The sequence below is a fragment of the Apodemus sylvaticus genome, chromosome 20, assembly GCF_947179515.1.
Source record: "Apodemus sylvaticus chromosome 20, mApoSyl1.1, whole genome shotgun sequence".
NCBI classification, from domain to species: domain Eukaryota; kingdom Metazoa; phylum Chordata; class Mammalia; order Rodentia; family Muridae; genus Apodemus; species Apodemus sylvaticus.
This window is the reverse complement of record NC_067491.1, coordinates 47,783,636-47,809,332: the sequence shown is the minus strand read 5'-3', so window position 1 is coordinate 47,809,332 and position 25,697 is coordinate 47,783,636. Positions and strand designations below refer to the sequence as shown.

Sequence of the window (25,697 nt, the reverse complement as noted above, 5' to 3'; positions counted from 1 at the left end):
TGTGTGTGTGTGTGTGTGTGTGTGTATACCTGCTATGACTCATGTGTGGAACTGTATGAATCTCAGCTTTCTCTGCCATGTAGGTTCCGGGTAGACTTGGTAGCAAGTCCCCTTAACCACAGAGCTATGCCACTGGTCCCATCAATCCCTATCTTTGTAATGAGAACTAGTTATTTTAATAACAAGGTGTTACTGAAGTTCCAATATCAGGAATATAATCACAAATTTGTGTGTGTGTATGTGTGTGTGTATGTATACATATACATATATATACACACACATAAAGTAATATATTCAGATATATACCTACATATATTACTTCATGCATACAAACATTCACACTAAGAATACTTGTCAAGTGCAGGACTAAGGCTCATAGAAGTTTACTAAATTACCTGAGATTACATCCAAAGCCTCTTTCTTTTCTTCCTTCACTACTTAACCCTGGAGTATGGTACAGTCTTAGGCAAACATTCGCCTGACACGGTTTTGCGGTCTTTCCCGGGTAACCAGAAGATCCTCTGAGCCTGAGACCTTTTTTTTATTTCTCAGTCAACAATCTGTCTTTCCTCCCCAGTCCCTGCCCACCTTTCTCTAGAAAATAATAGTCTTTGCTCTAATGTCCTTGGATGAGGTTCAAGTTTGAAAGTTCAGGAGGAGCCTAGTTTGGAACCAGATCCACAGTTCCAAGGTAAACAGTCCCACTTTGTCCCAGACTCTGTGTCCCTAGTGAGAGGAACAGGCCTGCAGCCCAGGGAGCAATCGCTGGCCCGGGACGGCAGGCTTTGTTTGGTTTTCATTGTTTCAGGACACAGCCTAGAAGCTTCCAGACTAATGGATCTTAAACTACAGCTTGCGTCAGTCACCTAGGGAGCTTGTTAAGATCCACTCGGACCTTGACAGTCCCTCTCAGGGCATTCAGGACAGTGGGACAGGGGTCTCAGGTAGATGCTTTGGCATATACAAACTTATCTTAGCATGGGCTTGCTCATTCTGTTCCCCCATCCCCATATTTATAAGTGTCAGACTTTTGGTCCAGAACTTTGCTACTTGACAAATCTCTGTACTTATGACACACAGCATCTCCCTCTGTGTGTGTGTGTGTGTGTGTCTGTTTCTCTCTCTCTCTCACACACACACATGCACACACACACACACACACACACACCTTAAGGTATGTAGATTTATTCACAGTAGAACCCTAGCCTAATTTTTAACAACTTCATAATTTCCCAGGTCCAGAAGTAGCAAACTCAGCAACTGCAAACTCCCCAGACAAGTTGTTAAAACACACACACACACACACACACACACACACACACACACACGTGCGCGCGTCTATTAAATCCAGGTTAGCTAGAGTTGATTGCTTTCATGGATATAATGCAATAGTGTTTTCACTGAACTTAAGTATCTTTGCTTGGAAAGAAGATGCATTGTCCAGTCCTCTCTGCTCCCAGTCTTCCTACTGCCCTGGACAATGTGATCCACACATGGGCCACCTGCTTAGCCCCTGAAAATAAGTTCCTATCTTGAACAAACAGTCTAGAACAATGGTTCTCAACTTGTGGGTCACGGCCCTTTTGGGGTCAAGTGATCTTTTCTCAGGGGTCACATATAAGACATCCCTCATCTCAGATATTTACATTAGAATTCATAACAGTAGCCAATTTATAGTTATGAAGTAGCAATGAAAATAATTTTATGGTTGGGGGGATCACCACATCATGAGGAACTGTGTAAAAGGTCTGTAGACTTAAGAAGGTTAAGAACCATTGGCTTAGGCTCTGAGAAGAGCAGAAAGGCCAGATGACTTCCAAAAATGATATCAAATCCTCAACCAAACTATGTTTCCGTGGGGAAACCAACACAATAAGGTTTCCTATGAAACATTTGTCTTTCAAACTATGCTGGAAGTCCGTGCTGGTCACTGACAGCATCTCACAAATTCTGGGGCCCTGACTCCCTGTGCTGACCTCACCACATCATGTGCCCTGACCCTTCCCTGCTGATGACACCTTCTCCATGCCTGTATTCTAGTGGGCAGCCCATCCCCCGAGTGGAATACACAGAGGAGGAGAAGAAGACCTGGGGAACGGTGTTCAGGACTCTGAAGGCCTTGTATAAAACACACGCCTGCTACGAGCACAACCATATTTTCCCACTTCTGGAAAAGTACTGCGGTTTCCGTGAAGACAACATTCCACAGCTGGAAGATGTTTCTCAGTTTCTGCAGAGTAAGTCCGCATCAGGGTCAAAACCTGGCAGACAGTGGAGGGCGGGGGAGGGGGAAAATAGAGGCTGTTGTGAGGCGTGCGGTGCAGGATGAAGTCTCCCAGGAAGAACCCAGCTGTCTTGTCTACTGCCTTCCCTTTCCCCTCCATTATCAATCTTCCATCTATGCAAGAATGTCGAGTGTATATATATACATATATATATATATATATATTTATATATATATATATATATTTACTGTATGCCTCTGAAAGAAGCTTTTTCATATTCAAAGCCCAAGGTGCCTTGTCTAGTGTTCACTCTACAGCTCACTGTTAGGAAATGACTGCAACGTCAGCTCAAGGAAAAAGTATGCTCTCAGTGGGCCAGTGCCAAGAGTCCCTCACTCTGAGTCTATGCATCTGGACCGATCCTGCCTTTGACCTTTTCTGCTTGTGTAATAAAGCTGTCTTCATGTTGTCATCTGTCAAATAGACACAGTCGCCCTATTGTCATCCCTTATAGGGAAATTGCAAATAGACTGAGATTTTGCATGAGAGCACTGGGCACAGAACTGGATCCGACGTCAGTGTTCTGTGAGTCTGGGGTTAGGGGTGATGTGAGATGCCCAGTGGAGCATTATCTGAGTGATGGGCTTCAGCGTAGCCTTCCCAGGGGGAGAGGAGTATGGCTTTCTTCCTGATGCTTATTCAGCAAAACCCAAATAGTTGACTAATTTGGATTGAACACCTACTATGCTACTGAATAAGGAGAGGTAGGGAGACAGACCACAGTCCTATTGAAGGGAAGATTTTTTCTATACATCAGAACCATGAATAGATAGGAAATGGACCAGAAAACTATATGGCAGGGAGGGGGGTGAGGATGGGAACAGATTGGATGAGGTGATGATCTTTGAGGTCTTTTCCACTTCTAGGATAGAGCAAGGAGCAAATGTTCAAACAGTAACTAACAGTGAATGTACAGTGGCAGGAGAGAGAGAGAGAGCAGGTCCTAAAGACAGTCTGCATCTTTAACCCTAAGGCTGTGGCCAGTAGTAAGAATGATAAAACATCCATGCTAGCAGTTGGGAAGTTATATAGCTTGTGCAAAATGCTTAGAGCTGTGCCTGGCATATGTTATGTAGTATGTGGTGTTAGCCATTGTCATTTGCAATGCCACTATTCTAGTTCCACTCTAGAGTAGACCAAGAAGCAGATATAGGAAGTGGAGGATGGTTATGAATTGGTAGCTTTAAAGAAAAGCTATTTAGAGGGTGTGGTGTAGATGTGTGCTCACAAACATTCCAGTACTCTAGCTCTTGACTAGGGAAACACCTACCAGTTATCAGTGCATCCTGTGCTGTAAAACTAAGAGAAACCAGAATGCACTGTATTGTGGATAGGAGAAGGGGGAGGGAGAGGGAAAAGGCAAAGGAGAGGAAGAGGGAGGGGAAAGGGGAAGGGGAAAGAAGAAAGGGAGAGACAGAGGGAGAGGAAGGGGAGGGAGAGTGAGAGGGAGGAACACAGAGAGGGAGAGAGGGAGGGAGAGAGAGAAGGGGAAGGGGAGAGGAAGAGAGGAGGAGAGGGGGAGGGAAAGACAGAAGGGGAGAAGGGGAAAAGGGAAGAGTAGGAGAGGGGGAGGGGGAGAGGGGGAAGGAGAGGGAGAGAGAGAAATTGAATGCAAGTTTCTCTTCCCTGTTGCACCAGTCAGACAGAATATTTCTCCTCCCAGGATGGCCTGTGTGTGACATGACAGAGAAGGTGGAAATGTCTGTAGTATGCTCTACTCCTGATGTTGATCATACATCTCCTTGCTACTCAGAGAACATGTGAAATAGTAGAAAAGTGTTTGGTCCTAATTAACACTAACCAAAGAGAAATTTACTTGGATGGTTGCAATGGACTAGTCTCTGCTACGTAACTTTTAGTCATTATTGTTTTGATGTTTACGACATCCCTCAGTAGTGCCAAGAGACATTTTGCTTGGGAGAAAACTGAGGCTCAATAATGTGAGGTTACGTGACCCAAAGCAGTCAAGGAGGCAGAGACCAGAAACCAAGTCTCTCTTAGCAAAGCTCACGATCTTGGGTATTGATTCTTGACAAGGGGGCTTGCATCCTCTCAGGATTTTCTGTAAGGCTTACGATCCTCCACTTTCCTAATGCTGCAACTCTGTAATGCCGTCCCTCATCTTGTGGTGATCCCCCCCCCAACCATAAAATTACACTGTTGCTACATCATAACTGCAATTTGGCTAGAATTATGAATCGTAACATTTGATTCCTTCAATATGCAGGGTATATCTAAGGTGCAACCCCCGTGAGGGTCATAACCCACAGGTTGTGAAACGCTTATGATAAGCCTTGAGTTTTATGGTTTTTTTTTTTCTCTGCTTTCTAGCTTGTACTGGTTTCCGTCTCCGACCTGTTGCTGGATTACTGTCATCTCGAGATTTCTTGGGTGGCCTGGCCTTCCGAGTCTTCCACTGCACACAGTACATCAGGCATGGCTCGAAGCCCATGTACACACCGGAGCCGTATGTATCATTCTCCAGCCAATGCTGACACTCACAATGGACACAAGCTCTACCTGCCCTAAGAACACGATCAGGCTCATTGCAGGCTGGCCCCCAAGATACATTGCCTGCTTTATTTGATCATAGTTCTAAGAGAAACTCATACTCTGTGGATTTTTCTCTGTCCAAATAGATGAAATTTGGACACACAGATGTGGACATCCTGTGAACCAAGGATTTGGAACTCCTTGAGTACCAGGAAAAGAGGTTCCATCAAGCTCCAAAGTTCCAAATAGGACAGGAACAAGAGGATCCAAGTGATCTCAGCATCTCCTAAATGCACATCTGGATGATTCCAGTTCTTTGCCTCGATTATTGGCTAAGGAGAGCATTGGTGGTCACTGTGCTTCCTATTTGGAACATTAGCCTACTTGGGTCATTAGCCACATGGAAATCGATCCAAAGAGATCAGTATGAATCCCCTAATCTTCGTGATGTCAATGGCTCCTAATTAGAAAAGGACACATTGCTATGGACCTGGCACTGTTTTAGATAAATGTAACCTTTCTCTTTTCACTGCTGACCTACTCTGGGCCAAGAGAAGAGCAATACTATTGTTTTAAGTCCTTATTGGAAAAACTGAACACATTATCCGTTTTCACATAAGCTAGTGATGAGAAGATTTGGAGTGGGAGGAGTCTGTAATCCACAACTCAGTCAGGCATCTGAGAAGAGAACCATAGGCATTCTGGGTCCTGAGCTCTGCATCCTAGGCTCCTCCTGTCTCCCAAGGTTCATGAGGACTCTGCCTCTCCTTTCTTTTGTCCCTTTTCTTTCATCTCCTTTTGTCAAGGGATTCTTTGCTCTGCCTAGTGCTTATTCTTGAGAGCAAAGCCCCAGGTGTCTATGAGTTATTTCTTCATGTGAAACCATTGAGTCTAGCTTAGTTTAACTTGCCTTTCCTCTAAGCACTGTGCCCTCTGTGTTTTAGTGACATCTGCCATGAGCTCTTGGGACATGTGCCCTTATTTTCAGATCGCAGCTTTGCCCAGTTTTCTCAGGTAAGCAACAAAGACCTAGTCATTGGGTTGGCACTGTATTGCTGGAATGAATGAATCCCTCATGAAGGGGCTGTCACATGCTCTGTTAGAATGGAAACACTGTACAATTACATGGTCCTGATTTTGCCTGAGAAGAATGGTAGGGAGAAGGGTGTGTGGTTTAATGGACCTGGTTGAATGCTCATTCTAGGAACCGTAGCCTGGGGTTGTTGGTGATTGCCTATCCTCTGGTCAATTTGCCGACCTCAACGATCTTAAGAGATGCACACTAAGAGCCTTCTCACTGATGAAAGCATCTCGGATCTCCATGCAGACATCAGCTCCTACTTTCCATCCAGTACACTTTTTAGAGATCTTGGCACTTTGCATCTTGTCATGTAGTCATGTGCATGCATACTTGAACTCCATAAGACGACATTTACCAAGAATCCAATGTCAACTATCTTATGTATACTTGACTAAAGAAAGAAGGAAACAAAAAATAAAAAGAAAAAAGAGCCAGATGTGTTACGGTAGTCTTTCAACCCAATTACTGGGTAAAAGAAATCATAACTCAATCAGTATTTAGACAAGATATAAGCCTAGATTGGCTTATACTACACTACTCTATTCCCATCTAAGTTATCCCATATTACTTTCGGTTTTATCCAGGCCATGTCTTTTTTCCCTCCTCTTCCACCTCCTCTGTTGATCCTCTCAGCTCCTCCTCCTGCCCAATCATTGGCTCTAGCCTTTATATGAAAAGTTAAGGTAGGGAGAAGGTTGACAAGGCACCTGTATATGTGTGATTAACTCCTTGGTTTGCAGCCCCTCCCAGGAGTGGGTTTAGCATCAAAATACAAGCCCAGGGCTATCCACAACACAGATGTCTCATTGCCACTGTCAAAACAGTACCATGGCCTTAACTCATTTTTTACAGCAGTGAGAAAGCTCACAACTGTTTTCTGATGAATTAAAACTTTTGCTTATTCTCTCATCACTAAGGAGTCTAAAATCACGGTTTCTGGGTGTGGGGAATGTGAGGGTAGGTCTAGGGAGGTGGCTCAGTAGTTGGAAGAGTACACCTCTCTTGCAGAGGACCAGTTTTTGTCTAAGCACTCACATCAGGTAATTAATGGCCATCTGTAACTCTCTCTTCATTGGATCTGATGACTGTGAGCTCTACAAGCATCTGCACTTGTGTGAGCATACCCACGCAGGGACACACGGGAGTATGGATGATTGATTAAAAGACTATAAAATATTTGAAAACACAGATGGGCAGCTGGGATCATGGAAGAGTAAATGATCTCTCTAAGGTACTCATTGGCCCAATCCAGAGCACGGATGACCCATAGCTGTGTGAACTACTAGGACAAGCTGTGGGGCTGTCCTGTGCCTCAGTTTCCACAGATTTGTATCAGTGACATGCATTCCTTATTAGTCTTCTTCCTCACTAGAAAGAACTATGATCCAAGGATGACTCATGAGTAAACATTGCCCTAAGTAGGAATTTCAAAGTAGTGATTGTGCGTGCGAGTTTACAAGCATTTCCCATTATCTGGAAGAAGTTATGTCCATCGTGGAACAATGAAGCTGCCCTTGATATTAGAAAGAAACCAAATAAAAAGTTCAACCAATTCCTTGACTTCTTAGAAGTTGAATGTTCTCCAAACAAAAACACCTGTTCCTTCCATGTGAGGTTTTGGGAAATATGGAGCCCAGAAACCATTGGACTAGAGACATGGGAGTGCCTGGTTGAACTTTAACTGTGGAAGTGTTATTGCCAATAGTGTAGTTAGAGCTGCCAAGATGGTGTTGATTGCTCAAGATGGTTTGAAAACATGGCCTTGTTACTGTGACAGGAGAATTAGATGCTTTCTCCTTGGAGAATAGAAATCTTGAGTTTTTAACTCCAGAGATATTCTGTCTAGCTGGAGGGCAGTTGCAAGTCTTGCTTAAATCATTTGCATTTTGGGTGACCCTGGGGAGGAGTGGACAGTTGATATCAACAGACATTGTAGGATCTTTGTTTGACACGCTCTCAACTTTAACATAGATGGTCCCAGGGCAAAGAGTTGTTTTTTGAGAATATTTTCTTTTGATTTAAAGGCAGATTTTTTTTTATAACACAGTAAGAAAGGATAGGATGATGGTCAAGTACAGAGGAATATTGGGGGCCCTTGTTTTATTCACGCCCTTGGCTTGCAAAGAACTATGACAAGATGTTGTGTGTTGACATACACCTGTAATCTCAGCACTCGGGAGATGTAGGCTGGAAGATCAGGAATTAGAGCCTGTCCTTGACTATGTAGTCAATTTTTGGCTAACCGGAAATACGTGAGACCCTACCTTAACAAATGATGTCAAGAGAAAAGTTGAGGGATTTGACCTCAGTTTTATCAATGGATTCTGTTTAACTTGGGACTGGCCTATCGAATAAAGGGAGTAGAGTAGACATGGAAGAGAGATGGGGTGGTAGAGCCAGACTAGGGGCAATGTGAATTTGGTTTAAATCAGACAGTACTTTTTATATGGATAGTGTAGGCCAAACTCTGGGTGGGACCCAGAGAGAGATACAGTGACATACAGTATGTAAGCCTCTTGCTTCATGATAGACAAAATCTTTAGTCTTTTTATCTGTTCACACACATTATCTTCATGGCTTTGAATACCATCTATAATATAATAACGAACATTCATGTTTTGTCTTCAATGCCAATTTCAGGCTTACATCAAGTCAGCACCTCCACTTTGGTGTTGATTATACATCTCTATATTCCTGTCCAAAGCTGAAATTAGAGTCTTCTTCAAGGTGTCTCTACCTTTAGGGTTCTTCATATGTGTGCATGGCAACTCTATTCTCTGACTCACCCAAACCAAAAACACATCTGGGGGGCTATTATTGACTCCTTTCCCTGAAACAACCAAGTATTTCTGAAAATTGTATGTGTTCTCCCTTCAAACTGTATAAAAACTGATTGTTTTTCATTGTATCCACCAACACCAACATAATCTCAGCTGCTCTCAATCATGATGGATTTTCTCTAGCTTCCTCGGTGCCATCCTGCTCTTGACAACTATAGTCTATTCTTACAAAGTAGCTAGAGCAGTCTTTGATGACATACACTAGGTCTTGTCCACTGAAGAATAATTTATATACATGCATAAAATTACCAAAGAAGAAAACTTATAAAAGTTGTTAAAAGCCTGGAATAGGTTTTTTTTTTGTTTCACTGCAAAGAAAAACCCAAGTCCTAAAATCTTTTAAAAAGCCCACACGATTGCATTTAGAATCTCCCATGTTACTTACTTACCAATATTCTCATTGTGCTCTAGACATGTTTGCCCTGAAGTAGCCCACATTTCCTTTGCTTAGAGGGGTTTCTAACTGATTGCATGCTTGCTATTTGGTCTGGCTCTTGGACCAGATGATTAGAACAGATTGTTAGAGTTATATTGAGATCAAGCAGAACAATTCAGGAGAGACTGAGAGAGAAGCCAGATTGAATCAGTCAGCTTGGGGAGGAGTTCGAGCCAGAACAGCTAGGTTGAACCAACTAGCAAGAGATCAGAAAGAAAAGAAAGGATTAGCTTATTCAGCTGCAAGTCTCAGAGGATGAAAACATTCTAGACCTACATTAGATTGCATTGGAGGCTAGAAGCTTCCAAGATTAAGCCTAGTTTAGCACATGGAGGCAGTAAGCCTCAAAGATGAGAATTAAATCAGGTGAATAAAAGGTACTCTTGCAATGTGTATTTCTGGAATGATAGAATCACTTATTTGCAATCTTTCTGTGGTATTTTAAAGATACCTGATTAAGATTCATTCCATATCCCAGAAATTTCTGTCTCATGCTGAGTGTGTGGGACTCAGTAGGCTGCTGTCAAAAGATGATGCATTAGGTGCTAACTGGCCTTGAATAGGCTACCTTATTATTCCTTTTTGTAAAGTGAGTCCAAAGAACCAAATATTGGTGACAAATTTTTCTCTGCTCTTGAGGTCTGTGCCTCTTTAGTGTGTGGCCAGCTGGGGCAGATGTCTAAGAATATTCAGGGTCTGTCTGGGCCCTTCAGAAGGTACTTAGTCATCCATTGCCCTGCCCACAATTGTGTGCCAGGTTGACACTGAGGGTAAAGTTTTAATATAGTCCATGCCAGTGACTCTGTTTCTTCACACACAGGAAATTGGGCTTGCATCGCTGGGGGCACCTGATGAGTACATCGAGAAACTGGCCACAGTAAGTGTTTCTTGTCCATGGGGATGAGATTATGGATATGGTATAGGCTGTGGTCTTCATATCTTTGAAGATTTATTCTCTTCCTGCCAGCTGGGCCATTTGAAATAATGGTAAGAATGTGGCAAGGCCCATTCACATGAATGAAATGTCACATTTTGGTTTCTCTTTAATGGGCTGAGTTTTACATCAGCTTACATGTGGACATTCTCACATACTTATTAATAGAATCTCCTTGGAAACACCATCCGGCTATAATTACAGCCCTGGAAATCCTTTGGCCCAAAGTGTGTCAGGCACTGGTTGACTTTACAGTCCTGCTTGGAGAGTTGTTACCTCTCTGCCTCTGCACTAGAAGCAACCTTAGGGTCATTCTCAGACAGATGGTAAAAATGATACTGGGCTTCCCATTCTTGTCAAACATTTCCCACTTACAAGAGAAGCCAGGAGTTATGGAAACACCAGATATGTACCATTGGCAAATTCATTTTTTACATTCTGCAGTTTCAGTGTATCCCTCTCCAGGTATAGAACCATATTCCTTACCATACACCCAGCCTGGAAGATTAAGAAGCAAACTTCATATTAAATTAAAAACTACCATGGATATAAAGCTAGAATTGAGATATTGTCCAGTTAAGAGTTTACATGTTCACTTCCTCAGAAAGGCTAGAAATTTCTAGGTTTTGGTTTCTGGGCATCTACTTTTAGATTCAGGGTAAGTGTCTTTTGGTTGTTGTTTATTTCTAAAAAATGGGCATAAAAGTTTGTTGTCCATCTCAAAAGTATTTCATGAGGGTATAAAGAGTTAAATTTGTGTGAACATGAGATTTTTATATTTTAGATATCTTAGAGGAGCAGCTTTCAAAAGGGTTGAGGAAAACTGGATAGAATTTATTTATAGAAAGTAAAGTCTTAAAATTCAGAGAACCAGCCGGGCAGTGGTGGCGCACACCTTTAATCCCAGCACTTGGGAGGCAGTGGCAGGTGGATTTCTAGGTTAGAGTCCAGCCTGGTCTACAGAGTGAGTTCCAGGACAGCCAGGGCTACACAGAGATACCCTGTCTTAAATAAACCAAAAAAGAAAAAAAAGAAAAAACAAGAAAAAATTCAGAAAACCTTATCATGTTCCTTACTGATAACAAACGAACCACCATGTTGGTACACTGGACTTGGAACAGACTAATGCCTCTTCTGTGCCTTTAATTTTGTGTCTCAGTGTAAATATGTTGCTTTGACTTCCTGGGCTAAAGACTTGCTGTGTATGATGAAGTCATACTGACCAAGCTCTGATGAACTTCTCAGACTTAATGTTTCTTAGTCTAACAAAGAGACGTATCTGTTAATCCACCTCTAATTCTCCAAGATGGTGATCATCTTGAACATCTAATGAGCTCCCTGGTATTCTCTGGGCACCAGAACTCCAAGGTGGTTAACCAGGCCAGGTATCAAAGACAGGTTGGAACAGAGGGTGCTGAAGGAAGAGGGTGTGATTATTTGGGAATATACCTGTAGAGGCTGACTTAAACAGCATCCTCTCCCATGTTTTCATTCCATGTTTCTTCCATGCTCCCATAGCAGATGAAGTGTGCACCTCATTGACTCTCACAATCCAATCCTTTAACCATCCACTTTTTTCCTGATAAAATTACCAAATGAACACAAATAATCTAAGAACAACATAAAGAATCTATCATTTTGGCTTGTGACACAGACAAAAAAGCAACAGGTGTGGAGAAGTTTCTGTCAAACAGGTAGGAATGTGTTGGGGATGTCTTTGTAGGATCTCAGTACATGCTAACATCACATGCTAGCTATCACACTGAAACTCATCCACCATTGATTCAACAGGTGACTGGATAGAATAAGATATGGGATACAGAGGTAATGCTAAGTCACACTAGTTCAGAGGACATATCTACACAGACTCCTACCAGCTGGATCTGTCTTAGTGCTTTGGGTATCTGGATGCCTTGTTCATTTCTGACATGTGATGTTTGCTTGCTTTCTGTTTCAGATTTACTGGTTTACTGTGGAATTTGGGCTTTGCAAGGAAGGAGATTCTATAAAGGCATATGGTGCTGGGCTCCTGTCATCTTTTGGAGAATTACAGGTATGAGTCTAATAGAAAGCACGCACGAGTACTTAAGAGCAGGGGTATGGAGGTTCACTCTTAGCCTCACAGCTTTGTCGAAGTACAAGTATCTATTAGTAGATATTTGTGGGTGCGCTTTCACAGGCAATTGATACCTTTGCCACTATGGTTTGACTACATTTGTGTTGTTAGAGATAGAAATTAAAGTATGAGACTACAGGGCTGGGTGGAGAAGAGGCCTCCTGAGCCCAAGGCTGATCTAGAACTATAAGTTTGTAGGTATGGTCGTCTCTTATAATGTCTATTGAACTGCCCATTAGAAAGGGTTTGATATTAATTAGCTCAGAAACCCTGAATAACCAAGGCACAAATCGTATAACAAATGACTCCCATGAAGAAGTATGGAGAAGGTCCTGATCCTGGAAAGGATTGATCTAGCATTGGAGGGGAATATAAGGACAGAGAAGAAAAGGAGGGAGGTAATGGGAGAATGGATGGAGAGAAGAAGGTTTATGGGACATATGGGGAGGGGGGATCCAGGAAAGGGGAAATCATTTGGAATGTAAACAAAGAATATAGAAAATAAAAATATTAATAAAAAAGAAAGGGTTTGAAATGAGTTGCTACCTTCTAGTTAACTGTAGGTTTCAGAAGAGCTATGAAGAGTTCAATCTAGTCTATGCTAAATATCTCAGTGTTAGTGAATGTGCACTGGGGGAGGAAAATGGGGAAATAGGAGAAGCTTTGCAGGTGCACTGTGGGATGCATGAGGGAACACAGGCTTACCTGGAAACTTTTTATTGCAGTACTGTTTATCAGACAAGCCAAAGCACCTGCCCCTGGAGCTAGAGAAGATAGCCTGCCAGGAATATTCTGTCACAGAGTTCCAGCCCCTGTACTACGTGGCAGAGAGTTTCAATGATGCCAAGGAGAAAGTGAGGTGAGGTTACCAAGGAGGATCACTGGCTGTCTGGGTTTCCTGGATCGGGCTAGCAATGCTACCTGGACTCCAATGTCCACAGCAACTGTGCACAGCAGATAGACCCCGCACCTCTGCTCTCCACACTTACCCTTTCCCATTTCGTTGGGAGGTTGGATGCACTGACCTCATTTCCCTATCACAGTTTAAATCCAGAAAACCTTGTCATCTATCTGTTCAACACAGACACAGAGTCCTGTGTGCAGAGCAGCTATAACAGTGCACCACACCAAACCAACCAGATGCCTCTGAGTCTTGGAGAGAACCTTCTCTTCTTTTTTTCTCCTAGATACCAGCAGGGCTCACTTCATCGCCTCTTCATATCTTCACCCAAACTCATCGGTTTGCCAGCCAAACACAATCACACCTAAAATCGAGTGAGCTGTTTCTGAGAAATAGGCTATTTCATGATTTCAACACTGTATGAAGATCTTAGCAGATTACATACACACGCATAGAAGATGATATCTACTTCAGATATAGATTCTGAGACATATAAAGTGCATGGTTTAAGGCCATGATGAACCAAATAACATAAAATCACATAAGAGTAAATGACAGAAATGACATAATAAATTCAAGCTTTTTGAGGCTGTTGTGGGTATAATATAGCATGTTATTTTATCTTTATAAGCAGAAGGACACTGGAATTAAAACATGGTTAGTATATAAGCCAGTAGCAGAGGAACTTGCAGGCATTACTAAGTACTGACTATGCATATTTCTAACCACAACACCTTTGTACAGCTGTTAATGCTGGGTCACTTACCCTCACATAGACATAAACACATGAGTTGTAAACACATGAGTTGCATGCTTGCGTAGGATGCCTCTTGGAGATAATCATCTTGCAACTTTACTGTAATTATATGGCATCCTGAATGGACTTCATTGGTAGAATTTGATTATATGATTTGTGCCTACTAAATCTCTCACCCTCACCTTCTGTGATTGATCTTTTCTTCACAGTAATTATTGACTACCAGCAATTCATTTAGGAATGCACCATATATAGAATTTTTTAAACTTCTTTTAATGTCCATGACTTTCTTTAGTCCCCTGAACAGTGCCTGGCACATAGCAAGCACTTGATAAATAACTGATGACAGAGTGGTCTCAGAGAAGTTCAGAGAAGGCTGACCGTGGTACCCCAGACCCTAGGACTCTCAGCTCCCTCAGTTGAGAACCCTGGCTATGATCTATGCCACCTTTGAGCTATGTAACCTCATCTAAGCAGGGGACAGTCTACTTGGAGTTCCACCTGGGCATGGATGTACTGATACTGCTACCATTTTTAGAAAACCACCTTATTGAGGTGGATGGTGGACAGAGGGCATTTAGGTCTCTGCAATGTCAGCTTTTGTGCACATGTCTTAAGAAATTAAAGCGCTGGCCCACAAGTCCATTTGTTGATGCCTATGATGGCCCCCTTTCTCCTCTCACCAAACTCCTGCACTGGTTTTAGACTTTTTTATACTCTGGGGTTTCTTCTTCATCCTATCCCCAAGACTCCACTATCTGAACTTCAATGAAACCTGATGAATCCATTTAGTGTTCTTATGGATATATGTGTTTGGAGCTGACTATTTGGGATTGGATCAGCTATCAGGGGGACTTGCTCCTGGAGAGGACTGTTTCTCTCTCTCACACACAACAGCTATTAATTGAATGTAGCTTTTCTTTTTGTCTCTGTGAGCTGCCCCTCAGAAGAATGGAACAAAATGGGTATTCTCCCCTGGATCCTGGCCCTGGTGGCACAACTGAGACCTTAAAGATATGACAGGCTGCATGCTGACAATCTTTTTCTTGCTGGTGTGGGCTGATCACTTATTGGCTAGGGGCTCATTTCTAGAAGAGCCCATCTTGAAAGCTCCTTTCAGAGGGGAAAGCTGGGGAGGTAGACATAACAAATTTGTAAGTGTCCAGCCACTAATAGAAGCCAAAATTAACCGAGATTTACTCTGTGGCATGATAGCACTTGCCATGTCCTTCTGAGCTGAAGACTGTAAGAATAAGGAAGTGGAAAACCAAGGAGGTGAATCACTGCCTGGTCATGAGGGCTATATCTGAGGAGGAAGGACCCAGGCAGCCCGGCTTGGGAGCTCAGGATGCTGCTCTTTCCAGGCCTGGGGCAAGTAGCTGTCTGTCCCAATAATTGCCAATTTCAATATGGTAGCATTTACTTTCATCATAAAAATAGTATCTGGGGTGTCTCTGAAATGCCTTGTTAATAATATTAATGTCACTTGTAAAGATCCTCCTGGGAGGTACCTGCAGAAGTCATACGTAGGGAACACAGGAGAGCACCCAGATCAGAAGCAGGCTGCCAGGCTCAGTGCCATTATTTAATTCTTAGGGCTTCTTTTGTAAATGGTAATGTAAGAATGATATTTTTTAAGGGGTGAGAGCAGTTAGAATTTGTTGTGGTCCTCAGTTCATATCACACACCTAATCCATGCTGTTCTTTCTGCCACTACAATGTTTTATTCAATTGTCCAGGGCTGTGTTTCTGTTTGCATTGTCAAGTACCTTAGAGATATGTTTTTAAAAATAGTTTTCTTTGTCCAGGTTTCATTTACTCTTTTATCTTACATAATAAGTGCTTGTGGTTTCATTGTATTTTGTCACATTCACACACAGTAGGACCTCATTTCAATTGTAGTTCACAACTCAGCCCAGCATCTAAGCCACTGTTCTAGGAAGCTTCAGGGCTCACAGCAAGGTAAAAGCCACTTGGAACTCCTTCTGGATAACCTATCTCTAAATGGTGTCCTTCATTTCGGGCCCCTGGTTTTGGTTTCAGGACATTCGCTGCCACAATCCCTCGGCCCTTCTCGGTTCGCTACGACCCCTACAGTCAAAGGGTTGAGGTCCTGGACAATACTCAGCAGTTGAAGATTTTAGCTGACTCCATTAATAGTAAGTAGCTCACACCTGTTGGGTACCTTTTTTCCCCCCAGAAATAGAGGCTGGTGTCTCCTTAAATTTCCTATAGGGACAAAAATAAACTTCTTAAGTGTTGACTTAAGGAGAAAACATCTCCACATATGTCATAGGTGGGGGGAAAGAACTACACAAATTGCCTCACTTGCCTCTTTCCTTTGACCTCCGACATCCCATCTCTATAGCCTAAATCTCTAGAGCCACTGAAATAACACTCAGCAACACGAATCAGCTTCTGGGCCCTGTGCTCTCTCCAGGCTTTTGCCTTCATCCTTTCTGTTTAAGAAAGTCCTCATCTATGCCTATGTGCAATGTCTAAAGCCGATTTATCTCATGTGTCTAGAATAGACCTCTCTCTTCTCTTCTCTTCTCTTCTCTTCTCTTCTCTTCTCTTCTCTTCTCTTCTCTTCTCTTCTCTTCTCTTCTCTCTTCTCTTCTCTCTTCTCTTCTCTCCTCCTCCTCCTCCTCCTCCTCCTCCTCCTCCTCCTCCTCCTCCTCCTCCTCCTCCTCCTCCTCCTCCTCCTCCTTCTTCTTCTTCTTCTTCTTCTTCTTTTTCTTCTTCTTCTTTTTCTTCTTCTTCCTCCCCCTCCCTCCCTCCCTCTCTCTTCCTCTCTCTCAGAATTCACCACTGTATTTTAAAATTGTTTACTCTCTGCTTCTTATGATTATCAAAGTTTTCACAACCCTAACCAACATTCAATTACACAAAACTTGGTCTGAGCATCCAACAATATACCCTGAGTTTTCTTTGTAAACTTTAGTGTGTATCAGAACCTCTTGGAGAACTACAGCAACTCTTATGAAGGAAACCATTTCACTGAGATTTGCTTACAGTTTCAGGGGCCTGGTTCATTATCAGCATGGCAGTGAGCGTGGTGGCAGGCAAGCAGACATGGTGCTGGAGAGGCAGCTGAGAGTTCTATGTCTGAACAGACAGGTAGCAGGAAGAGAGAGCCATAGAGCTTGGCCTGGGCTTCTGAAACCCCAAAGCCCACTTCCAGTCACACCCTTCCCCCAACAAGGCCACACCCACTCCCTTGAGGCCACACCTCTTTTTCTTGAGTAGCTCTACTTCCTTATGACCTACCACACATTCAATATTTGAGCCTGTGGGGGCCATTCCTATTGAATCACCACAAGAATCGGAAAAACAAACAAACAAACAAACAAACAAACAAACAAACATAGCTCTGAGTTATAGTCCCAAAATAACTTTACTAAATTTGTGTAGACACTTGGAACCTCAGATGATTCTAACATGGGAGACTTAAATAAACCCCACCTAAATAAATTCCACTCCTTTAGGTTTCGCAACTTAGTGCCTTGAAGTTTTTATGGATAGGTATGTCAAAAAGAGCTACGCATTTTTTTTGAAAACTTGTTTAGGGGGAAAAAAAGACCTTTGAAGCTCCAGGAAACAGTTTGTGAAAGAAGGAAGTAGATTATGCAGGTGATCCCAGGTCTCATTACACACACCAGAATAGGAGTAGTGTAGTCTCCGCTGTAAGCGTCGTGAGGTGTAGGATGATACATCCCAGAACCATATTGGGTTTTGCATTTATTAACGAGTGGCTCACTTTTCTTGTTGTTCTTCTTTGTAGGTGAGGTTGGAATCCTTTGCAATGCCCTGCAGAAAATAAAGCCATGAACAGAAAATGATGTCATGGGCAGAACTTAGAAGATCAACCAAAAACCAGCTGATAGAATGATAGTCACTGCTTCTTCCCCTTGAAGAAAAAAAAGTTTTATTTGAAATGTCAGCTTTTATTATTTTTTGCTAACATGGTGGAACATCACCAAATAAATCAAAATTCTCTGAAATGAAAGCATATTAGAGCCCTCCAGGGGTAGATCATTCAGAGTCACATTTGATTTAGTTATTTAGTTACCTTCAATTTGGTTTAAAATATAATTTCTCAGCTCTCATCAACATTCATCCAATTTGGGGCTCGTATCACTTGGGCTTCGTCTGTTCACTTTTAATCTCTCAGGTTAGCTCTGACGGAATGCATATGGCTACGCGTGAATTGCAAGACTGTCGTCAGGAGTGAATTATTCCATTCTGCACAGATTGTAATCTACAGAGTTGAGTTTCTACACTCATTCATTAGGGCTCTGAGAACTGCTTTGTAAACCTGCTTATGTAAATCTCCTCTAATCGAAGACCCTATTAAGATAATTACAAGCAATAAAAATTTAGAGCATTATACAAAACATTCTGTGTGCTCTACTCTATGTGTTGCAAACTGTTGGGAGAGATAGACCTGCTCACCTGATCCCATGACTTCTGACACCATCGTATGGTATTTTTCAAATGTTTGTTTGAAAGAGATTTGGAAGGTACTGGTGATTCAGCAGACATTAGCCAAAGACACAGTAGATATCTGTATAAACATTGGGGAATAGCTGGATACATTTTAAAATAGTAAATTCACTAGAAAAGTGAGTTTTATCTATGTTGGAGAAAAATAGTAATAATATTAATATCACAAAATTTAAAGTTTCAAATGCTTGCTTGAATGAAATAGTTCTCTCACCACTTGAGACATATATTAGTTGGGAAAATCTTGTGATACAAATTAGTTGCTCAGGAGCCCAGTCCACTGCACAAATCATTGTGATAATTGAAGTCAGTTGTGGAGAGTTAACAGATTTTGATTTTTGTTGGTTATGAATTTTATGAGTGTAAATGTTGCTTTTATTTCTCCAGATGAAGGGAAGAGATGAGAGTCATACTCAAGCTGTGTGAATGCATGGCTTGGGCTGAGTCCAGAGCATTTTATTCTTTGATCTATCTCTAGGCCTAGGCCTGGAAGCTTCTAATCTCTATACAATCTAATCTTACAAGCTGACTGATTCAATTGGCTTCTCTTGGCGTCTGAATGAATTGCTCTGTCTGGCCTCATACTAACTTTGGCAATATGTTCCAATCTTCTGGCTCCTTCTGTCTTCACCTGTGTCTAGCTTGTTCTTTCTGCAACCTGTCTCAGTAAAATGTCCTGGTAAAACTGCCACACACACACACACACACACACACACACACACACACACACCACTCTCTCTTGTTGCTCTTAAGTCTCCTCTCTTTCCTCTGTTGTTCTCACGTGAGTTGGGCGTATCCTATCTTTGACCCATTCTGTCAAATCTCTCTCTGATTCATCACTTTGTTTGCCCCTCAATTAAATGTCATATTCAAACATGGCTGCTTCCTTCTACAAACTAGCCTTACCTTCATTGTTAGAAATTAAAGGTATGTACTAAGGGTGTGTCTGTATTCCAGTCAGATCGTAGTGTAATCCAGGGTGCATATGCTTTCTGGCTGGGTCATATTTTTGGATGTGATCCCTTGCCAGAGCAGCTATGGTACTAGATTAAAATTTCTCTACATACATGAATATATGTAACGTATGAGATGCAAAGAGGAGATATAAAGGTCTTTAATGCTGAGATTTAACATGTTTACATGCCTCAAAATTGTTAAAGCAGTTAAGTCTTAGAGAATTTGCACAGTGCTTCTCCAAATGTACTGCTAAGACCAGATGTAGCATCAACAGTAAACCTGGACACTCTATCTCTTCCCATTTATGGTTACTGGGCAAGATGCTCAGAGAGCTACATTTTAAGCACCCCAGGTTATTCTTTCTTTTACATTCACTTATTTATTTAGTTGGGGTCTGTGTGCATGTGTAATATATGCATGCATCTGTGTGTTTATGTGTGAGCAATATATGCATATACAGATGTGTTTCCCTGTGCTTGTTCATCCGAAGGTCAGAAATAAATGTTAGGTTTCTTCTCCTAATATTGTTCACCTTAATGTTTGAGGCATGGTCTCCCATTGAACCTTGAGCTCACTGATTATCTATAATAGGCAGCCAATTAGCTCATGAACCTCTGGTTTCCACTCCTCAGTGCTGGGATTGCAAGTGGATGCAGTCTTACCTGCCCTTTGGCTTGGGTGCTGGGGATCTGAACTAAGGTCCTTATGCTTACACAGCAAGAACTTTGCCTACTATGCTCTCTCTACCTCTACTCTCTATTGCTAACACAACAAGAACTTTACTCACCACGCTATCTCTCTGCCCTGTACCCCACATTGGAAATTACTAAGAAGAAAGACAAATGGAGAGATATACTATGTTCATGGACTAGAAGAAATAATATTGTTAATAAGCCCATCGAAGGATGTTTTCCCCCTCCACCATCAAGAGTATATGAGAAGCACAAATGGACTTGGTGAAGTATTAAAACATGAAGGGAACATGAAGTTGGGCAGGGGGCTGGATCAGGAAGTCATTGAGAGGAAAGTGGGGTGAATATGGTTAAAATACAATATATGAAATCTAAAAAATTAACTTAAAGTGATCATGTAATATAACATGATTAACATATATAATGTAATCCCTGCTAAAATTCCACTGATCTTTAACAGAAATGGAAATATATACCTAAAATTCATAAGACCCCCCCTCAAAGATCCTTATTAGCTAAGGAAATCTTGAACAAAAAGAATAAAACTTGAGATACCACACTACTTGATCTCATAATGTCCCATAATTCTTAATAATAAAAATATCATGAAATTGTCACATGAAAAAGACATATAGAGCAATAACAGAATAGAAATACCAGCAATAAATCCACATTTATAGTAAGTTGAAATTTGACAAATGTGTCACAGATATACCAAGGGGAAAAGACAAATTTTAAAATATAATATTGTAATATAATACTGTAATATACATATACAGAAGACTACAGTTGGGGTTTTATCTCATACCATATATGAAAATCAGTTCAAAATGGATTAAAGAAACACAGCAAGACAACCAAAAGTGAAAAGACAACCTGTGGAATAAAAATATTATCTATCATCTATCTATCTATCTATCTATCTATCTATCTATCTATCTATCTATCAAAAATATATAAAAAGTTCAACTAAAAGGGAAGAAAAACATTTGATTGCAAAATGTGTAAAGGACCAAATTTAGCAACTCCAAACTCTTCCCAGAGGTTGCCCCAAGCTGGGACTGACCATGGCCTTAAATACCAACTTGGCAATGCTGGCCAGGACCAAGGACAGCTCCCAGTCCCTGGTCCTTGTATTGTGTATGAATCAGTCTCCAGTCTAACCATTGGAATAAGCATTTTGCTGATAGAACTGTCTTTTACTAGTTATGGAATTGTCTATCCACCCCTATGTGTTCCCTGGGCTGCTAGAGTTCAGCCTTGAGTTAGGAGGCCTGCCAAGTTCCAGAACTAAAGAACTGAAGAAGGAATTCCCTGCGAAGGACAATGTTTGCAGCAGGCTGGAGCTCAGCATCCATGTCCTCATATGACAAGTGACAATTTACTAGGACACCCAGCAGAGAAAGAAGCAGATAGAGGGGTAGAGATATTAGGGCCTAAGTCACTGTTCTTTCTTTAGTGAGTGATGTTGGTGATGAAATGACTCGTTAAAAAGAGGCCAGGCCTGCTTCCTTTGTGGTCTTATTCATATCCAAGAATGGAAAAGATGAGAGACACGTCAGAGTTCTCCACGCAGTAGATATATGGATAGAGATGAATTAGATAGATAGATGATAGATAGATAGATAGATAGATAGATAGATAGATAGATAGATAGACAGACGGACAGGTAGACAGACAGACAGAAAGACAGACAGACAAAGTTAGTTTTATGTTAGTATATATGTATGTGCTTGGACATGTGGAGTTAGGAGGTCAGTGTTGAGTGTTTTCTTCAATTGCTCTCCACCTCATTTTCTGAGACAGTCTTTCACTGAACCTGGAGTTCCCTGACCGAGCGGATATGACTTGTTAAGGACAGAGCTGAGATTGTTAGTCAAAATTGGCAGCGCCTCTCCTCTCCCTTCTCCTCACTTCTTGTACCCCCACCTGTTTCTAGCAGAGGGTCTTTCTGTTTAATATTGCTCTTCTCAATGTCGATGTTTCAGCCACCATTGGAAGGTCTTAACACTCTTGTACTCCCCTTCCTTTTCTTTTAAGATCAATATTCTTATGTAGTCTTTGAAAATCTCATGTCATTTGAAAATCAATGCATTATACAATGCATTTTGCTCATAGCCACTGCCTTCCTCTGCTCTAGTGCTCCCAACCCTCTCAACTTCCTAACTTTGTGTCCTCCGTTTGATTGTTATTAATAATGCCCAGTTAGGGCTACCCATGTATGCAAGAGTATGGAGCCATCTGTTGGAGCCTGGACAACCTACCAGTAGCTACATCCCCAAAGGTGAGTGACTAATCTCTCCCTCAGCAGCCATCAATCATCGATAATTCATCCACCAGGGGAGATGCCTCAAGGGCTCTGCCCCCATCTATGCTGGAGTTTTGACTGGCTCAACCTTGCTCGGGTCTTGTGCAGGTATCCATAGCTGCTGCAAGTTGGTATGTACAGCAGCTATATCTTAGCACTCAGAAGTCATCATTTCACAGCTATCCTCCTGCACGAGTTAGTTTTGATTGATTCCTTGATACAATCTAGCATCACCTGGGAAGAGGAAACCTCAAATGAAGAATTGACTTCATCAGGATAGCCTGTGGACATGATCTGTGGGACATCATCTTTATTGATACTTGATGGAGTATGGTCCAGTCTTAGACAGGTAGACCTAGCTTGTATTAAAAGCTAGCCAAGCAAGCTAGAGAGGGAGCAACATTACTCTATGGGTCCTACTGTGTTCTTTCTTAAGTTTCTACACTGGATACTCTGAATGATCAGACTTGTAAGCCTGAATAGACTGTCCTTCCCAAGTTCCTTCAGTTATATTATGTGTTATAATATAACGTATAAGCAAAAAGAAGCTTATGTGTTATATGAGTAAGTTTCTTGAAACAAACTTCTATCAGGAAAAGGTTGGTTAGATATCGTCTGTGTAGTGGAATATGGTACATACAAATTCTTGCTAAAGAAATCTAGTATATATTATAAAATGAAGAAAAGACAACATTTTCAGTTTTCAGAAGATAGTAACATCTTCTCATAGCTAATAGAAGAAATAACGTATGGCAATTAGGAATGTCTACAGTGGTCACCTCTGTGACTGGGACCCAAGCTGATATCTGCTTTCTTTATCTTATACTATCCTTCCTCTCTTTCAAAATTCAAGTCAAACATTAATTCCAGTTATGAGATAGTGAGTGGTGGGAACAGATAGCATCATAAGAGGTGCTTAGGGCTCTTGGATTAATCATTTGTGTGATTAATGAGTTAAATGGGTTTCTTGATATAAGAACCACCTCAGCTGTGTCTTTTGGGTGCTCTGCACTTCTCATGTGACATGTGTTTGTCTAAATAATCTTCTCCTTTTCTTATAGTGTTCATGCATATGTGTATGTGTGCATATGTTCACGTATGTCTGTATATATGTGTGTGTATTTGTGTATATGTGTATGTATGTGTGTATTATGTGTGTATGAGGATGTGTGTATATGTGTGTATGTATGTGTATATAGTGTGTATGTGTGTATATGTGTATATGTATCTGTGTGTATATGAATGTGTATGTGTGTATATGTGTAAATATGTGTATGTATATGCATGTATTATATGTGTGGATTCGAGTATGTATGTGAGTAAATAGGTGTATGAATATGTATGTATGTGTATTTATTTGCATTTATATATTTTAACTCAGTTTTGGTGATTATAGTATTAATAAGCAACAAAGGATGAACAAAAGAAATTGTCTTAAATAGAAAAAAGTGATATGGTTGAAGTTGATATGAATTTTATTTTGGCTGTTGATTTTATTTTCATTCCAATATTATATGACAAATACTATTGAAATCAGAAAAGACCCCAGTATGTGAAGATGTTATTCACTAATATGTACCTTCTTTTAACCCCTTGGAGAAAGATTTTCCATCTATAGCCCAGAACTGTTTCGAACACCAAGGGCAATTTGGCCTGAGGGAAATTCACAAGCAACAAGACATTCCTAAGTTTTGTGCTAGCCTATATATCTATATCATAAAACAAGGAACAGTTACATGCATGCCTGCCTCAAAAGGAAGGACATCTCATTGTGTTTCAGACTTTATAGAGCAAATAGGATAGAGATGATACTCTGTCAGTCGTCCTGGACTGGCTATGTGTACTAAGCTTGTTTCATTTTAAAGGCTGTTCATGGCACCATGGAGTGGTGCAGTTTAGACAAGGGGCAGCAGAGCATATTATGCAAGTAAGTCACAGAGACTGAACCCTGGTTTCTCAGTCACTGAGTATATGGCCTCAGGCTAGTTGTTTTCTTATCTGTAGTTTGCCTTCTTCATCAGTACAGGGAATCCACTAGAAACAACTGTAGAGGTGTGATAAGGGGATTGAGAAGATGCGTAGAGTTTAGGCGAATGCTAATTGCCATCTGTCTTTATTACTAGCCCTGCCTAGGAGAATTTGAATTTAGTTGCAGAAGAAGCTATGAGAAACAACATGTGTGTTTTTCCAGAAAAAAAATTTCATCTAGCATAGACAAGAAAGCTGGATTTGGAGAAGCAACCATAGATTAAGAAGCCAGAATAGTGGCTCACTCTCATTATCAGCATTTGGGAGGTTGAGACAGAAGAAATAATCATTACTTTGAGGCCAGCTACAGTCCTGCATCAAGATAGATGGAATAACATGATTGATTTCAGAGTGAGGATCACTGGGTTCAACTCCTGCCTTAACCAAGTGCCAGCCACCCCCGCACAGGCAATCACATCACAGATCCGTCCTTTTCTTAGGCAAAAGTGCCAACAAGAACGGTGCCTGAGTTATGCATGCAGTTAAGTGTTAGCTGCACGCCTTCTCCTATTAAAGCAACTGGTTCCTGACTCTGTTGGTGGCCAGTTTATTTCTTGTGCTATTTATTCTTTGGTGTGACATGTCACAATTCCAGCTCTTAATGGTTTTTGTTAAGTTTAGTTGTATTCCAAGGCAATTTACTTCCCCCTATGGTGAATCAGGAATGCATAAAAATGAACGAGCCTCCAGTGGTTCTCCACCAATGACCGGGAGAACTGACAAATATTTTCTCACTGGCTCCCAAGTTTTACCTGTGGGACTGAGCTCAGTTGCCTCTAATAGTAGCTGCTCAATCATTCAGCATTTAACCTTCATTGTCCCTTCCCTGTCCCCCTCTCCTCTCTTCAGTGGTAATAAAGAAATGATATGCAGTATCATCTTTCCCTTAGTGCCCACTCATGAGAGCTCCAATACTATGACAAAGGCAATCAAGCACAATGGCAGGAATGATGACAAGGTTGATGACAATGATGATGGCAGCCATGACAATGATGTCATAGGTTGTTCATACACATTCCAGAATAGTTGTCTTTCAAGATTAGAAACCACAAACTCTTACTTAAAGAAACGATTAATTTCCATGTTTCTTTTTTCTTTCAAATTTTATGTATATTCACATATATTTTGTATAGCTACATGGATTCCAGAATACACACCCACTAACTGTTAACCAAGTAAAAAAATCAATATAGACTACTGTCAGTCCACAAGCACTACCTTGGTCATCATTTCATCCTAGAACTTGTCATTTATCTCTCTAACAGTTAGTAGAGGATTCCAAGTGACTGCTACTCTGTACCCAAACTAAATACTGCTAAGGTCATAATCATGCAGCATTTTGACTGGTAGACTCATACTTTCT

The 25,697-nt window shown here is 41.3% G+C and overlaps 1 protein-coding gene across 1 annotated transcript in view; it reads left to right on the top strand.

The window, feature by feature from the left end:
* Nucleotides 1-18,234, top strand: part of Pah (phenylalanine hydroxylase) — a 61,690-nt gene extending 43,456 nt beyond the window's left edge. The window contains exons 6-13 of the mRNA XM_052165021.1: nt 2,041-2,237; nt 4,617-4,752; nt 5,723-5,792; nt 9,956-10,012; nt 12,027-12,122; nt 12,911-13,044; nt 15,887-16,002; nt 17,628-18,234. Coding sequence (XP_052020981.1) covers nt 2,041-2,237; nt 4,617-4,752; nt 5,723-5,792; nt 9,956-10,012; nt 12,027-12,122; nt 12,911-13,044; nt 15,887-16,002; nt 17,628-17,674 — 853 coding nt within the window. The 3' untranslated portion in view covers nt 17,675-18,234. The remainder of the gene's footprint in view (nt 1-2,040; nt 2,238-4,616; nt 4,753-5,722; nt 5,793-9,955; nt 10,013-12,026; nt 12,123-12,910; nt 13,045-15,886; nt 16,003-17,627) is intronic.
* Nucleotides 18,235-25,697: the final 7,463 nt, after the last annotated feature.